Source organism: Eleutherodactylus coqui, chromosome 2 (assembly GCF_035609145.1).
Source record: "Eleutherodactylus coqui strain aEleCoq1 chromosome 2, aEleCoq1.hap1, whole genome shotgun sequence".
In the NCBI taxonomy this organism is placed as follows: Eukaryota; Metazoa; Chordata; class Amphibia; order Anura; family Eleutherodactylidae; genus Eleutherodactylus; species Eleutherodactylus coqui.
The window spans coordinates 267,430,122-267,447,424 of record NC_089838.1 but is presented as its reverse complement, the minus strand read 5'-3'; the positions used below and the strand labels follow the sequence as shown (position 1 = coordinate 267,447,424).

At 43.4% G+C, this 17,303-nt stretch overlaps 1 protein-coding gene across 1 annotated transcript in view; it reads right to left on the bottom strand.

Moving 5' to 3' along the window:
• Window positions 1-16,559, bottom strand: part of FAH (fumarylacetoacetate hydrolase) — a 42,281-nt gene extending 25,722 nt beyond the window's left edge. The window contains exons 1-5 of the mRNA XM_066592992.1: window positions 16,408-16,559; window positions 12,049-12,159; window positions 6,935-7,056; window positions 5,068-5,117; window positions 2,090-2,180 (exon numbers count right to left, since the gene is read on the bottom strand). Coding sequence (XP_066449089.1) covers window positions 2,090-2,180; window positions 5,068-5,117; window positions 6,935-7,056; window positions 12,049-12,159; window positions 16,408-16,488 — 455 coding nt within the window. The 5' untranslated portion in view covers window positions 16,489-16,559. The remainder of the gene's footprint in view (window positions 1-2,089; window positions 2,181-5,067; window positions 5,118-6,934; window positions 7,057-12,048; window positions 12,160-16,407) is intronic.
• Window positions 16,560-17,303: the final 744 nt, after the last annotated feature.

The following is a 17,303-nucleotide window of genomic DNA, read 5'->3' as shown; positions in this document are numbered from 1 at the left end:
TCTACTACCACTAGCATTCTATTTATTCCTTCCAATTTGCTGTAGGTAGAAACCATTAAAATGATTTTCCTAAGTACTGACTAAAAGTCTCCAACTGTATACATTTTTGCACGAACCTCTATAGAGCCCCTTGCGTAGCTCCACTCTGACTTTTAGATTCCATAACATGAGTACTCAAAACGCATCAAACTTTAAAGTGTTCCCACTCAGTCATAGATGACGTTTCAGATTAAACGGTCATGTGCTTTCTTGAGAAATAGCACTATTCTGACCATTTATATGACTTGCATCCTATATTTTCTTTCATTAGTTTTGTTCTGCAGGCTGTTTCTGTAATTCTAAGTTTTCTCTGAGCTGGTAAATGGAGTCTAGCTGTTCTGATATCTCCACCACAGTGCATATAGAGAGAGTAGCAGATTCTGCTCCCTAACTTTCTGTAGCACACACATAAATGACATCATGGTGAGACTACAGAAGTACTGAGCAGTGTAGTGTCTCTCCATCCTCTTCTCTTCCCACTGCTCTCCATAAACATCTATGGGCAGCATGAATCACCCTCCTTCACTTACTGTTCTCCATCTTCTAATCTATATTACTAGAGACAGACTTCACACAACAGCAGGTAGTGGATAGCAAATTAAAAGGAACGGATACCTTTACAGGCCAGCACTTAAAGGGGATTTTGCTATTTTACTAGTTATCACATAGCCTATAATATTAACACAAGCTCTCTCCCAGTGCAGTGACCATTTAATCATTCTTCATAATTTGCTATTATGACTGTAGCACTAATGTAGTGTTAAAATGGGACATTAATGCTGCCGATGCTATGCCACAATTACACAACACAGAGGGAGAAAATGCAACTAAAGGCTCCTTCACACAAGTGTATGCGTTTTGACGGTTGCGCGTGCCGTTAAAAAGCGTGAATCAAGAAAAGACTGTATCAAGTCTCGAGCTTAATTAGCGGTTTCCCGTCCATTCACAAGGCCAGATGCGACGTATTAGCGAAAATACGCTGCAGCCTGGAAAGCCCTTGCTCGGCATACATCCTCAGAATGACTTCAAATGCCTAAATTGAGGCACCTGTAAGCCTTTCCTGACGTTCGACGCTGCTAAACTGCCTCACCCTCCCTTTTTCTTCAGCTCTCATAGGAGTCTATGAGAGCCGGCAGCGTATATTGGCTGAAAGATAGAGCAAGACCTATTTTTTTCCCAGTAGCGTATAATATCGCTGCCGATTTCAGTCGCGTAGGTGCTATTTTTTCTGATGCAACGTTTTTACGCGCTGCAAAAATCGCCCATGTGAACGAATGCACTGGAATCCAATGCTTCAGATGGTCGCGATTTTCGGCCTTTGTGAAAACACTCGTGTGAATAAAGCCTTAGGCTGGATTCACACAAGTGTATGCGTATTTGCACGCACATGAGCGCAGCATTTTTGTGGAGCGAACTATGTTTTTTTACGCATGCATTGGCGTATTTTATAGTTCTCTTTGTGCATGCAAGTTGCGCAAAAAATATGCACCGATGCTCCCAGGTATAATTAGTCTAATGAGTTCTAGAGGTGTTCTTTTTCCTGCACAATTACGCAGTGCTTCACGTATCTCCTAGCGTATTGTGCATGCATTTGCACATCCCCATTGACTTCTACAGGGACTTCTGGGGGACAAATGCGCAGGAAAATAGAGAATGCTGCGCTCTTGTTTTCTGAGCGAACGAAACTTGCAGTAAATAATGTGCATACGTGAACAAACCCATTGAAATCAGTGGGCTCTATTCATTGTGTATTCTATGCGCAAATACGGCTGTGTGAATCCGGCCTTACTGCAAACGTTGATTAACTTATTTTTTTTAATTGGGCACTTGTGAAACTCAGCAGTGTTACAAGTAAACTAATAATAACGCCAACTGTGCTGACTTGGTCTAACCAGCAACACAATGGGTTTCTGATTCACAAGTTGTCGCCTCCATTCCAGTATATATAGTATCCGCAGGCTACTGGCCAATGTCATGAATGAACACAGTTTGGCTCCCAGCCTATTGTAAAACAATGAACTCGAGACACAAAAGGTTAACTCCAACTCACCAGTTTGGCATGAGAGCGTTCTCCTTCCCTCTGAACATAATCCCCACATTTGTAGCATGATCCCTGGAGGAATAGAAGTCGGTGTAATCCCCTGCAAGGCAAACATCAAATCTGTGTTAACGCTGCACATTCAAATGAAACAGCTGAAGACACCAGTCGGCCATTCCTGCGTCTTTGAGATAGGGCAGTAAAGAAATAATGAACTGCAGACAAAACATTCTCCCCGGAATGCTGTAAGGTGATGTACTAAACCGAAGCATTAGGAGAACCGAGAACTGCCGAGGACAAGAATATGTTCCCCTTTAATACGGCTGATTTTATATTACTGTACATTACAAGCATGAAATGCTGATGCCAACTCGTAATCGCTATTTTATGGAGCTCTCTCCCTATGGAAATGATTCATTTATAAGCCACATTCACATAAGACAGTTTAAAGGAGCCCGTACCTTCCAGCAAACTCACCGTACGCTTTCGGTGGAATTGTCTGAAGGTGTAATTTGTTATGGAGGTCTCCTTCCCTCTAAGGGCTTAGTCAGACGAGCGTTTTTTTCCCGCCTGTATAGGTGCGAAAAAAAACTGCTCTATTAGGACCAAGGCTTTCCAATGAAAGCGATCACATGTCCGTTTTTTGCACTGGCAAAAAATAAAAACAGCGTTTTTCGATTCGCACAAAAACGCGGTTTTCATGCGAATTAATGAAGATTGGCTGTGATTGGTCAAAGCGTTCAGCCAATCAGAGGGAGAGCTTCCAGGAGGTGTGGATTTTTCACTCCCCAGCCAGAAGAAAATTATAAAGAACAGTGTCAGGGACCCAGGGAGAAGATTCAGTGGAGCCCTAACAGCGCTTCTAGGTGATGTGTTTTTTATTTATTTTCCAGCAGTTAGGGTTTATTTTTGAGGTAGGGCTTATATTTCGAGCCCCCCCCAAAAAAAAATCCCTGCGGGGGTTCCTTTCATCCCATTGCTTTTAATGGGGCAGCAGCTGTGGCAGGGGATTCCTTCATCCCTGCGGGGGAGTCACCTCATCAGTGAACACTGTTTTTGGTGGTGCGAATTTCAAATCTGGAGCACTAATCGATTTATGCTGCAAATTATTTCTGCAGTGTATGGATGAGATACTGAGGATACGGTAACATATGTGCTATAAACACTGCAGCAAAATCAAAAAGCTACCTGAGAATTTTGATCATTGCTTAAAACCTGTCTGCGGTTCCACATCAAAATCCATAGTTAGGCCCCCTCCTTCACACGAGCGTATGCCGCTTAATAAATCTGACCCATCTTTCCCTGGCTCATTGCTGCTAGAGACATGCATAAGGTTGCCAGTCCTTAGCGGATTAACTATGACTGGGAGCATCAGTTTTTTATTTTTTTTGCGCACGACTTGCACATGCAGAAAGTACAGTATATTAGGTCCACGTGCGCACAAAAAAAGTAACGTTCGTTTTGCAAAAATGCTTCTGTATGAGTTCGGCCTAAGTTTTTCTTATATACTTTTCCAAGTGTGCATCAAAAACTACAGCAAACTGCTCAGGGTGAGCCCGGCCTTATAGTCTGTGTATACACCTGCCACCCGAATATCACCCTCCTGTATGGCACATTCAAAGGGTATTGATGGTTAGGATGCAGACCCAGGTATTGCCTAAGTTTTACAGTCCCACCTCAGAGATCGGGAGTCCCATTTTTTCATTCAAGTCTATTGGCGTTATGGAAGCATCATATATTAATGTCATATCCTCCTTATTACACCAAATGCTGGCTGGGAGTGAAGGGTAAAATGGGATTTTCCATTCATAAATGCTCGCCAAGTTGGTATTTGTTTATCGATTTAAGTTCAACTTGACATTTTAGCAGGGCACGTTCTGTCGAAATCATAGCATTCTTTATTCCTGGTGTTTTTATGGTATGTGCTCCCTATTTACTTACATAGGAAAAATCATGACAGAAAAGTAGCAATTATACATTCATTAATCAAAAATCACATCAAATGTGCAATTTGGCTGTGATTTTTGGGGAGATAACATTTCAGCTAGGAGATAACATTTCAGCTAGTGGCGTATCTATAGGGGATGCGGTTGTACCCGGGCCCACAACCCTTAGGGGGCCCATAAGGCCTCTCTTCTCCATATAGGGAGCCCAGTACTATGAATAAAGCATTATGATTGGGGGCCCTGTTACAGGTTTTGCATTGGGGCCCAGAAGCTATAAATTATGCCTCTGATTTCAGCTATGAACTGCATCACAAATACCCATGCTAAACTTTAGACTGCACTACTGAAACTTTCTGATGACCTCATGGCCTGTTCTGATTCCTGGCATGGAGGCACTTTTGTGTGTATGTGTGAAAATTGATGTCGATGTTGATTGCTATAAGGTCTCTGTAACAATAAAGCATCTTACATAAATGGGAAGGAGCGTGCTGTCACTCAGAATGTCTCAGTAGTGCAGCCTCAAGTTTAAGCTTCAAGCAATCATACAGAATCTCCTCAGGTTAGAGGATAGAAAAACAGTCACATTTTTAATGTACAGTTAAAGTAATATTTCCGACTTATTAGAATTAAAGGGATTGTCCAGGACTTTTACTTTTGATGAACTATCCTCAGGACAGGTTATTGATAGTTGATCAGCAGGAGTCTGCTGCTCAGAAACCCTGGTGATCAGCTATTATAAGGTCTGCTGTCAGTGCGGACAGCACTGGAAGGAGATCGTGCTGTCAACATTGCAGTGGCTCAATTTGGTACTACAGGCACAGCTCCCACTGAATTCAATGCTGTGCCTGCAGTATCAATCTGGGTCACTATAATATGGACAGCGCTATCTGCTTCCTGCACTGATAGCAGGCACAGCAATCAGCTGGAATCCAGAGTGGCGGATCCCTGCCAATCAACTATTGATGACCTATCCTGAGGAGGAGTCATCAGTAGTAAAAGTCTGGACAACTCCTTTAATTCAGCATTCATGTCAGCCATACATACCGATATTTGCTGGCAGATGAAGTTTCGCCTTTGATTGTGGAACAAAGGCTCTGAAATAAAGAAAACCAAATTAAGTTTCATGAAATCTTAGTTGCAAAGTAAATGCGTAAATAGTGGAAAAACAAGGTAAAGCAGCATCGAGACTTGAAGGGCTTGTGCAAGGGGGCATCTCCTATTCGTATGCCCCATCACAGAGCAGGGTCCACCGCTCAGGACTCCCTGAGATCCACTTAGTAAGAGCAGCTCCCATCCTCTTATTACAGGATGGTCACTGATGTGAATAGTCGCCCTGTACATCTCACATGTCAGGCTGGCCGCAGCTTCCATCGGCAGTATTAGTTGATTACCAGGGGTCATAGAGTTGCACAAACTATCCTACCATTTACACAAAAACTTGAGTAGATTTACAAATGCTTTTTTTCACTTACTTTTTACAGATTTGTCTCTATTTTTACAGATTTGTCTCTATTTATCAACATAATTGTTTCCAAAATATTGCTAGTTATTGTTGGAAACAGAGGTTCAAAATGAGTCCTAATAAGTCTATGAAGCTGGCCATTGACAGAATGCTCCCCCATCCGACTAGCATTCTCATACTGTAAAGCTATGTTCACACTGGACAGATACGGTGCAGAATATCCGCTTTGTAATTACCAAAGGGCAGTTGATAAACTGTCCTGAAATCCGCAAGACATAAAGTTACTCTTTGCTACGCCCCCTCCTTTATGATATGGGTGGTAATATCCATGCGCTCTCCCAGTGATTTCACTTGGATTTTTTGCAAGACCCTGGGACTACAAGACAATTACCAATGCTGCTCAGGACTCCAGGGTGCTAGCAGGTTGTACCCCACCAGGGACCCCGCTAAGCACCAGGCAAGTCCCTTTCCAGCACCTAATAAGCAGTGCATATTATATTACATTATACTATACATCAAGGTGCTGTCCCACTCATTTCTGCTAAAGCAGATTGTTGGCTGGCTGGCCTATGGGACTAGCAATACGGAGTATTCACTCCCAAAATCTGTGCTGCCAACGTGCGGAATTTGCTGCAGAACCGAAAATAGGAGAATCCTGTTGGCAACTCCATTTCCAAATCAGCAGTTAGCGGTGTTGATTTTGGTGCAGAATTTAGGGACGGCTTATTCTGCAACACTATTGTGGGATATTCCGTCCCATGTGAAAGGTCCCCAAGGTTTGGGTCGGGAGAAATAACGTTTCTCCTTAAGGAGAGGACCTAATATGTGCGAGAAGACTTATAAGACCATCCATCCTCCTCTGGCAAATTTATGCAAATGGAAAGCTGGAACAATATCTCTACAGCGCCGCCTATTATACGGCATATAAACTCTTAGACCTAATGCATGTGGCATAAATGTGTGCATGAAGCCTGTATGACGACATATGAGGTCTTTGCAGTTCCATCCTATGAAGCTACATGTATTCTATGTACCACTATAGAATTCCCCTATACAGCACTGCTAGCATTACCTCTAGAGGAGAATACCTTCATGATAAAACAATGCACAGTACAGTCTTACAGACTTCCCATTATGGCTCCTTGGAAGGTGTAATACAGTCTAGAGCATGAAGCTTCAGAGATATTTGTTGGAACAATGCAGTCCCAAACAGTTGATATTAAACGTACAATATAGCGCGACTACAAGTATATCTGTGATGCCATTTCTTATGGCTGCTTGTAAATGTCCGTATCAGTAGCTGTGAGATGGGAGGTTAGTGCTCTCCTATATAATGGAGGTGAATGACCCCAAACATTGGGTAAAGGAGCTCCAGTGTGATTGATAGGAGAGTCATAAATGAATGCAGACTAGAGCGGCACAGAATATACAGGGCATGGCTCTACCCACCTGGCACGCAGCTCCTTGCTGTCTCTTAGGGTGGGCTCTGATGCTGACAGCAGCTGTTGAAGGGTCTGTCGGGCCTCACTCCATGCATTGTGCCCAAGGGCCATGAAACTATTGAGGGTAGGCTATGAAGACAACAGGCATTTAGATGAGTACAAACAATAGTCACATCCGCTTATGTATTTTTTGGAAATACATTAAGTTTACTATCCTAAAATTTCTCACTTTACGAAAGTTCCCCTGTTTAAATGCGGTTTTATTTCAGATTTGGCTGCAGATTCATTGTGGATTTCCCACTCTTCATTGGAAGGGGTAAAATCAGATGTGAGAAGCTGCAGCATGAATTGATAGGCTGTGGATCTTAAACCCCGATCGCAGGTCAATTTTCACACAGATTTTTTCTGCAGCAGGTGGTCAAATTTGCTATTCCTGTATGATGGCTTGGTTTTTTGGCGTGGCTAGCTGTCATTTTTTGTTTGTACGATTTTGGGTTACATATAATGCATTGTATAACTTTTATTATATTTTTTGGTAGGGAGAAAAAAAAAATACATCAATTCTGCCATTGTTTTTTGCATTTTTTTTTACAGCATTAGGGTGGATTTAACAGCTTTATGGTGTGTTCACACGTCCATGTTTTACAGGCGTGCAAACGCACATACCTGCAAAACATAGGACATGCGTGTACCATAGGTCCATGGTGCGCGTCAATATTCCCCAGCGGGGAGTCCCCTTGTCACTGAACACTGTGACAGCACTGTCAGTGTTCAGTGAAAAGGGGAATCCCCGCAAGGAGTAAAGAATCTCCTACCACAGCTGTGACAGAGGATTTCTTCATCCCTGCGGGGAGTAAAGAATCCCCTTCCCCAGCTCACAGCTGTGGCAGAGGATCGCGATGTTCATCGATTGCTTTCAATGAGACTGGCACTTTTGCAGTCCCATTGAAAGCAATGGGCTGCTGGCAAGCCCTGCATTCAATGAATGGCCAAGCACTGCCTGTGATTGGCTGAGTGCTGTGACCAATCACAGGCACCACTCAGCTGTCATTCAATAAATGGCTGAGAGCTGCCTGTGATTGGCTGAACACTCAGCCAAGCAGATACAGCCCTTTCAGCAGGCGGGGATTTTAAATCCCCGTCTGCTGAAAGAGCTTCAGAGCAGTGCAGGGAGAAGACTGGGTAGACGCACCTGAGCCCGACAGCTGAGGAGAGGTGAGTATAATTTTTTCTTATATTTTCAGGGAAGGGCTTATATTTAAAGCCCTTCCCCGAAAATCCCTGCAGGGCTTGCCAGAAGACTATTGATTTCAATGAGACTCCAGAAGTGCGGGTCCCATTGAAAGCAATGGGAGAACATGGCGATCCTCTGCCACAGCTGTGGCAGGGATTCTTTACTCCCTGCTGGGAGTCCTCTCGGGCTGTCACAGTGTTCAGTGACAAGGGGACTCCCCGTGGGGAATATTTACACGGCAGCGGCGGAGAGGTGAGTAAGTGTGTGTATATATACACTACCGTTCAAAAGTTTGGGGTCACCCAAACAATTTTGTGTTTTCCATGAAAAGTAACACTTATTCACCACCATGCGTTGTGAAATGAATAGAAAATAGAGTCAAGACATTGACAAGGTTAGAAATAATGATTTGTATTTGAAATAACATTGTTTTTACATCAAACTTTGCTTTCGTCAAAGAATCCTCCTTTTGCAGCAATTACAGCATTGCACACCTTTGACATTCTAGCTGTTAATTTGTTGAGGTAAGCTTGTGAAATTGCACCCCATGCTTCTAGAAGCATCTCCCACAAGTTGGATTGGTTGGATGGGCACTTCTGGCGTACCATACGGTCAAGCTGCTCCCACAACAGCTCAATGGGGTTCAGATCTGGTGACTGCGCTGGCCACTCCATTACCGATAGAATACCAGCTGCCTGCTTCTGCTGTAAATAGTTCTTGCACAATTTGGAGGTGTGTTTAGGGTCATTGTCCTGTTGGAGGATGAAATTGGTTCCAGTCAAGCGCTGTCCACTGGGTATGGCATGGCGTTGCAAAATGGAGTGATAGCCTTCCTTATTCAGAATCCCTTTTACCCTGTACAAATCTCCCACCTTACCAGCACCAAAGCAACCCCAGACCATCACATTACCTCCACCATGCTTAACAGATGGCGTCAGGCATTCTTCCAGCATCTTTTCATTTGTTCTGCGTCTCACAAACGTTCTTCTTTGTGATCCAAACACCTCAAACTTGGATTCATCCGTCCACAACACTTTTTTCCAGTCTTCCTCTGTCCAATGTCTGTGTTCTTTTGCACATCTTAATCTTTTTCTTTTATTGGCCAGTCTCAGATATGGCTTTTTCTTTGCCACTCTGCCCTGAAGCCCAAAATCCCGCAGCCGCCTCTTCACTGTAGATGTTGACACTGGTGTTTTGCGGGTACTACTTAATGAAGATGCCAGTTGGGTACCTGTGAGGCATCTGTTTCTCAAACTAGAGACTCTAATGTGCTTATCTTCTTGCTTAGTTGTGCAACGCGGCCTCCCACTTCTTTTTCTACTCTGGTTAGAGCCTGTTTGTGCTGTCCTCTGAAGGGAGTAGTACACACCGTTGTAGGAAATCTTCAATTTCTTAGCAATTTCTCGCATGGAATAGCCTTCATTTCTAAGAACAAGAATAGACTGTCGAGTTTCAGATGAAAGTTCTCTTTTTCTGGCCATTTTGAGCGTTTAATTGACCCCACAAATGTGATGCTCCAGAAACTCAATCTGCTCACAGGAAGGTCAGTTTTGTAGCTTCTGTAACGAGCTAGACTGTTTTCAGATGTGTGAACATGATTGCACAAGGGTTTTCTAATCATCAATTAGCCTTCTGAGCCAATGAGCAAACACATTGTACCATTAGAACACTGGAGTGATAGTTGCTGGAAATGGGCCTCTATTCACCTTTGTAGATTTTGCACAAAAAACAAGGCATTTGCAGCTAGAATAGTCATTTACCACATTAGCAATGTATAGAGTGCATTTGTTTAAAGTTAGGACTAGTTTAAAGTTATCTTCATTGAAAAGTACAGTGCTTTTCCTTCAAAAATAAGGACATTTCAATGTGACCCCAAACTTTTGAACGGTAGTGTATATATATATATGCGCATGGACCTGCATTCACGCGTGTTTGTGCACATACGTGGGTGCGCATTTTTGTGCGCACCTATGTATGGCACACGCACGCGCTCGTGTGAAGCCACCCTTACTCATGCAGCATAAGTGACGCGATCATTTATTTTCACATGTTGGTAAGATTAGGAAAATACCCAAATTATATATTTTTTTTTAGGTTTTTACACTTTTGCACAATAAAAACCCCTTTAAGAATATTTGTTTTTGCATTGCTACAATCAAAGTCCAATAACGTTTTTATTCCTCCAGTGACAAAGCTCTGAGGATCTGTTGTTTTTTACATAACAAGCTGTAGTTTTTATTAGTACAATTCTGGGTTATATATAGATTTTTTGATTACTTTTATTGCATTTTTTGGAACTCAAAATAAGCATTTTTGGCTCAGTTTTTCTTACTTTTTCTTTACAGGTCACAGTGTGTTTAATTTATTGTACAAGTTGTCACAGAGGCGTCAATATCAACATGTGCGTTATTTTCTATTTTAAAAGAGGGGAAAGATGGCAAAACAAAAAAGTTATTTCGCCTGCAATGGCTTCCAGTTTCCATGACAAGCCATTGGCCCTCCATGATGACATTGCGACGGGCCAATGACGTAACAGAGGGAGCGCACTTCCTCTGCGAATCCTTTAGGGAGCTTTCACACGGGATGGAATTAGTCAGTGCAGATATTTCTGTGTCACAATGTTATCTCTATGGGGTCTGAACTCCACACCTGTTAAAAGCCGTGAGTGTGTGTGTGCGTGTGTGGGGGGGGGGGGTATGTTTCTGTTGTTCATTTAAGTATTCAGTGATATTCTGGCCAAATGGTTAGTAAACCCACTATAATCTATGTATAATGTGTGTACACACAGACACACACCCGATCGCTGTAACTGTAGAAGAGGTAGAATCTGTGGAGATCGTTATCACAGTGTCTGCAGGTCTGTCAGCCTGTACCCTCTGAATGCACAGGAGCCATCTATGAAGAGTACCCCTTTAAATGAGTTTTAGACCTCATTAACACTGCAGAGACTTACTAGCACCTTAGAACTATGGAGCTATAGGCACTTGTACTCAGCAATGTCTGCTGAGGTTATTGCAATGAATGGAGTGATGGTGTGCACCTGCAATCCCTGGTGTCAGAATCAGTGGTGGTCCCAGCAGTTGGACCCCTCCGATCATGAAGTGATCCCCTATCATCTATAGATCTTGGTACAACCCTTTTAAATAAGTATAATATTGTGTCCCTGTACGACTTGGAAGTGGTACAGAAATGTGATATGGTAGTTCGTACGATACCCTACTTGTAGAACTTTACAACTCCCTTATCTCCCTTATGTGCTTCTGCTGCTTGAAGGCTAGAGCTATGTGGCATCATGGGTTGCATTGCTTGTATACAAGTAACATGACACCCTTGTATAACCAAGTTTATTGTCACATTTGCTTGCAAACAGGCGAGTGGCTATGATACAATGGGACACTATAGACTCACTGTAATGACCCATAATATCAATAGCACAGAATAAAATGTTTCCAGTGGGGTTATAAGAGATGGCAATGTAGCCTCAGCTTAATTGCAACTGGTGGTACCTAGGTCTCTCTAAGCCTTAAGCAACCTTTCAGTCTTGTACAAAGATGGCTGCACTGCTTGTCTGACTTCCCGGATTGGTAGTGCATCAATAGTCTGACACTACATGCTGCTAGGATTGGTCAGCCCTGGTCACATGAGCAGCACTGGCCAATCAAAGCAGCATGTGCATCTTAGATTACCAATTAGCAATGTGACCATCTTGGGTAGTCTGAGACCAGAGGGGCGCTTTAAGAGACAATACAGTTCACAAACACACTTGGATTGTGATTAACATTTAAGTCACGGGTCTTGGGAAGTAATACCCATGCTGTTTGCTCTATATCAATATATACATACTATAATCAGCAAAGGATGGAATTACATAATTAATAATACAATACCTTATGAAATACATCTTGTTTTCCGGACAGGAAAGGGCCATTAAATAAGTGCCTGATGACGCTCAGATCCAGGATTTGGTCCCCAATGGCCACTCCGATCCTGTGACTTGGCTGCCAAGAAAAATAAAAAGGGAAAAGTATGTTTTTATTCTGCTTTTAGGTTAGTATTAGAGATGAGCGAACGTACTCGGATAAGCACTACTCGTCCGAGTAATGTGCCTTATCCGAGTACCGCTGTGCTCGTGCTCAAAGATTCGGGACGCGCTGCGGAGCGGGGAGAGCGGGGAGGAACGAAGGGGAGATCTTTCTCTCCTTCTCTCCCGGCCGCTCTGCCCCGCTCCCCGCTGCGACTCACCTGTCAGCAGCGGAGCGCCCCGAATCTTTGAGCACGAGTACAGCGGTACTCGGATAAGGCACATTACTCGGACGAGTAGTGCTTATCCGAGTACGTTCGCTCATCTCTAGTTAGTATCTATCCCTCTAAATATTATGTTACAGAACACAAAATAAGTCCCAAGTATACATGGCGCCATTCATGTGTGCATTTAGAACAGAAGCCAAAATGCTTTGCCATACCTATTGTACAATAGATACCAAGAGCACCTGATGGACCCCATTGATCTACCACTGAGGTCTCTCAGGGTTCCCTCTTGGTGTCCGTTATTTGGACAGTAAGACAATAGATGTGCTCTATACTATTCCTTCATCAAGTCTGATGGCATTTGCAAACTGAGCCTAAAACACAAATGTGAACAGAGCCTGAAAGTGCTTTCACACTGGATGGAATTGGTCCGCGTGGACATTTCTGCATCGCGATGTTCTCCCTATGGGGCTTGGATTCCGCACCTGTAAAAATCTGTGCGTCTATTAATTCAAAACCGCAAAATTCAATTCTGCAGCGGAAAAAAAGCTTTTTGCTGCAGAATGGATGCAAGACAGGATGTTAAAAACGCAACAAAATCCACACTAGTTGACAAAATCCGAAACTGCTGCTGCGTCCTATTCTGTCCCAAGATGTAGAACCCTTCTCTAAATACTAATTGCCCCAGGCCCTGCACCCCTAGCAACCAACCCTCGGCAGGTGAAATATAGTATTACGGGAGGGCTGTAATAACAGCACATGATCTGTCATCTGGGCACAAGTCCTTTAAAGCAGAGGTCCCCAACTCCAGCCCTCAGGGACCACCAACAGGTCATGTTTTCAGGATATCCTATGGTAAGAACACCTGTGGCAATGTCTGAGGCACCGACAATAATTACATCACCTGTGCAACACTGAGGAAATCCTGAAAACATGACCTGTTGGTGGTCCCCGAGGACTGGAGTTGGGGAACACTGCTTTAAAGTCTTTGACATATCTTTGTCAAGTTGTAGGACAGAAAAAGACATTTAACCATCTGTTAGCTATATATGATTCTGGATGACAATGACTAGAGCCACCAGCAGGGGCAGTACTTCATTTTCCTCAGGCTCCATATAGCTGTGTACGGATACAGTTGTCATAATGCATAATATAAACAGATGTGAGAAAGTTTGCTGTTCCGAACTCTAGAAGAGCCGGGTGACAACCCACAGTGTCCATATTTGTTGTCACCCAGCTTTCCCGCAAATAGATATGACGAAGAAGAGGCTTGATATGTTTTACGTGGTCTACTTGTCAATAAATCAGACACGTTTTTATGTCTACTCGTATCACCTGTATGTGTGCAATCAAATAGGTAGGTGATAAAAAGGGCTTTTCTTTGTTACTACTTTCCCTATAACGGTACAGTGCGTGTTTATGTCCCATGTCAGACTTGTATGTTGTAATGTAGCACATCTGTGTCAATTTTCCCTATTGTTCGCAGACACATTGTATCCATACTGTATAAATACACTTTTTTTTTTGGTTCCTATTACTGACATTATAGGTATTGGAGTGCCCTCTACTGGTCTCAAATAGAAATATAGTGAAAATTAAGGGTTCTCTGTATTGCTCACTCCAAGTAAACCACAAAATAATAATTAAATGCCGCTGTCAGAATTTAAAGAGTTAACAGCTGCGATCATCGGGAGTACTGATCGCAGCTGTTGTGGGTGGGTGTCAGCTGTAAGAAACAACTGGCACCCACATTGTATGGAGCGGGATTGACCCCCCCAATCCCTCTCCATACATACCCTACCTGAACCTACATGATGTAACGGTACTGTATGAAGGGGTTAAACAGCCAGGATCAGAGTTACCTCCAATCCTTGAAGTTGCAGTCAGGTGTCAAATTTTAAAAACTATGAAAAAACTAGCATGTATGGAGCAGGCTCGGCTCCGGCCACGGATACCCAATATCCGCCATATACGTTTGACAGGGGTCGGAAAAGGTCTAAAAGACATCCATGAAAAGGTTTTCACTGTGAGGCTAATTTATGCAGATTTTTTTCTATCGGTTTTATCTATTCAGACCAGCAGAAGTAAACAAATTTGTCCAAAATTTGGATCCAGTAGGAAGGTGAAGTACAAGTCCTTCCGTTAGACGTTCCATTCCTCTGGAATCCCCTTCTGCCTTTAACCATTAACATCCAGGCACTTCTGTCTTCCACAAAGTACTGCGCACACAACATTGGTTACGGGACCCAACAGTACGTACACCCTAGTCCTGTGGACGGTGCTGGCTCATTGGTGAGCCCACAGCAGGAGCCGGCTGTGACTGATAGCCAGCCTCCTGCTGCAACAGCGGGGATCGATGAGAGCACCAACCCTCAAACTTGACCCCTTAGATGCCGCGCTCAATGTAGATCGCAGCATGTAAATGGTGCGTGATCCCTCTGTCACATTATCGGTACTGCACAATGTAAATCACGGGGAACCGATGGGTTGCCATGGCCCATGATCACTATTGTAAGCGATAATGCACTGCAGTATAGAAGGACTGCAATGTATTGTCATAGCGATCAGAGCTTTTATGGTCCGATTACGCTATAGCAACATTAAAAAAAAAAAATGGAAAAATAAATAAACGTTGTGTAAAAAAAGTGTAGAAAACTAACAAATAAAAACCTTTTTTGCACACTTTGCCATTCGTTTAAAAAAAAAATAAAGAATTTCAAGAACTCAGATGTTTAGTATCATCATACCTGCAGTAACCTGACTGCTAAACTCCCTCCCCTTCTCTTCTCCACCCCTTGCCACTGTTTGCATTGCTGGCTGTGGACAAGGGGCGGGGAGGAGGTGGAGCTTAGCTCTGCTTGTCCCACCCCCTCCCATTGCAAACAGCTGGAGGGGAGGAGAGAGGATGCGAGCCAGCTTAGCAACGCTCTACAGCTGCATCCACACGGACTACAAAATCTTGCTACAAAATATAGCTAATGTGAAAGAACCCATTGGAAACCATGGGCTTCACATCGTAGCGATGATTTTGTAGCCCGTGCAGATGCAGCCTTATGCTGCATGATTAATGCTATAACAAAAAATGGCAGAATTGATGTTCTCAAAAAAGTTATAAACGGTTTACTACACATTATATGTACCCAATAATAGTACCAATAAAAAAGCTACAGTTTGCTACACAAAAAACAAGCCCTCATACAGCCAGGTCGATTGAAAAAAAATTATGGCTTTTGAAAAGGGGAGATGAAAATCCCCCCCAAATCATTGCGTCCTTATAGCCAAAATAGGCCATGTCCTTAAGTGGTTAAGCGGGGTTAAGGTCCCAGATCCCCATTTCACATGAACAGAATACAGAACCAGCATTTACAAATGTGGAATCTTATAACAATGTAAAACTATAGCAAAGAAGGCCAAGGAAATTATAGTCCCTGCAGCTCCCCATCTGGTTAGCAGATTGCAGGCAGCTTGCTGACAGGCTCCATCATCCATTCAGACAGACTGGGGTGCCAAGGGCCCACTGAACAGTTACATGCAAGTAATGCCTGTCTGAGATGCTGTACTCTGCCTATCAGTATGTATTGCAGTGTGGGTACAGCACCATGTGTCATTTATCTAGGGGGCCCACTCCTGGCTCGGGACGCACTGTGGGATTCACCTGTTCCCCTTTGGGTCAGTCTGAATCCAATACTTTTGGTTCCCTTGGGTTATTGAAGACAATGGAAAGGCATAGCATACAATTCCCTTACATACCTAGCGGAATACTTAAAAGTGTAACTAAACTTTTTAAAAACTTCTGGCATACGAAAGTAAAATGTCAGAAGTTTTGATCAGTGCCGAGACCTCCACCAGTCACTAAAGCAAACGGGCAGAAGCGCTTATCTGAGCTCTGTGGCAAGCAGTGTACAGACTTCAGAAACTTTCTAAACTTTCTATAGAATACATATATAAGTAAAATATCACTGCAAAGACAACCATGATTGTATAGCAACAATACCCACCTCATCTTCTGTAGAGAAAATGCCATATGGCAAGTTCTGAATAGGAAAATCAGAGTCCGGGTCTACAGGGATGAAAGACATTGTGAGCGGAGATCCAGGACAAGTGGCTCCAGCTTGTATGTTCACTCCAGATGTGTTTGGAAGGGGGAGGCTCAGGCCGGGTTTACTTCCCCTATTCACTAACCAATCCTGCACAGAGGAGCTTCTACACCCACCAGGAGGTCACTAATGAGAACCAGGGTCAGGATGACTCAGCAAAGTACAAAGACTAGTCCCATATGTGACAGCAGCTTGCAGTCCTGCCCAGATACATTCTGGCTGCCAGCATGCTCGTTAGACGCTCTGTGGAGTCAGGTGTTAGCAATTACAGAACTTTACATTGATTTGTAGATACATTGGATTCAGATCCTGATATCAAAAATGCTTTTTTTAGTTTCTGGCATACAAGTCAGGCTCGGGCAACGGTGTGCAGCGTAATAATCACACTTTGCTCTGATGTTAGATCACAGCGCGATATCGCAGGATACCATGGCTAATGTACAGCTACAGCGGTTACATGCAATGTGCTCATGACATTTCCTATGGCTGCAATCCCAAACCACAGGAGTATGACATAGCACTAACTCTTTGTAGACCGGGGGCCAGTGATGTGATTCAATATGTTTTACTTTTATATTAACCCCTTAACAACCACCATACATCTTTTGATGGCAGCCATTAAGGGGCTTTAATCTGCAGCGCCGTCTTTTGACAGCGCTGCATAAGGCTAGTTTCACACGGGCGAGGGCTATATCGCACTATCCACCATGTGAAAGCCGTGTGGATGCGAGGCATTTTCATGTGAAAACAGCCTCTCATCACTGCGAGGAATCCCTTCATCCCATTGCTTTCAATGG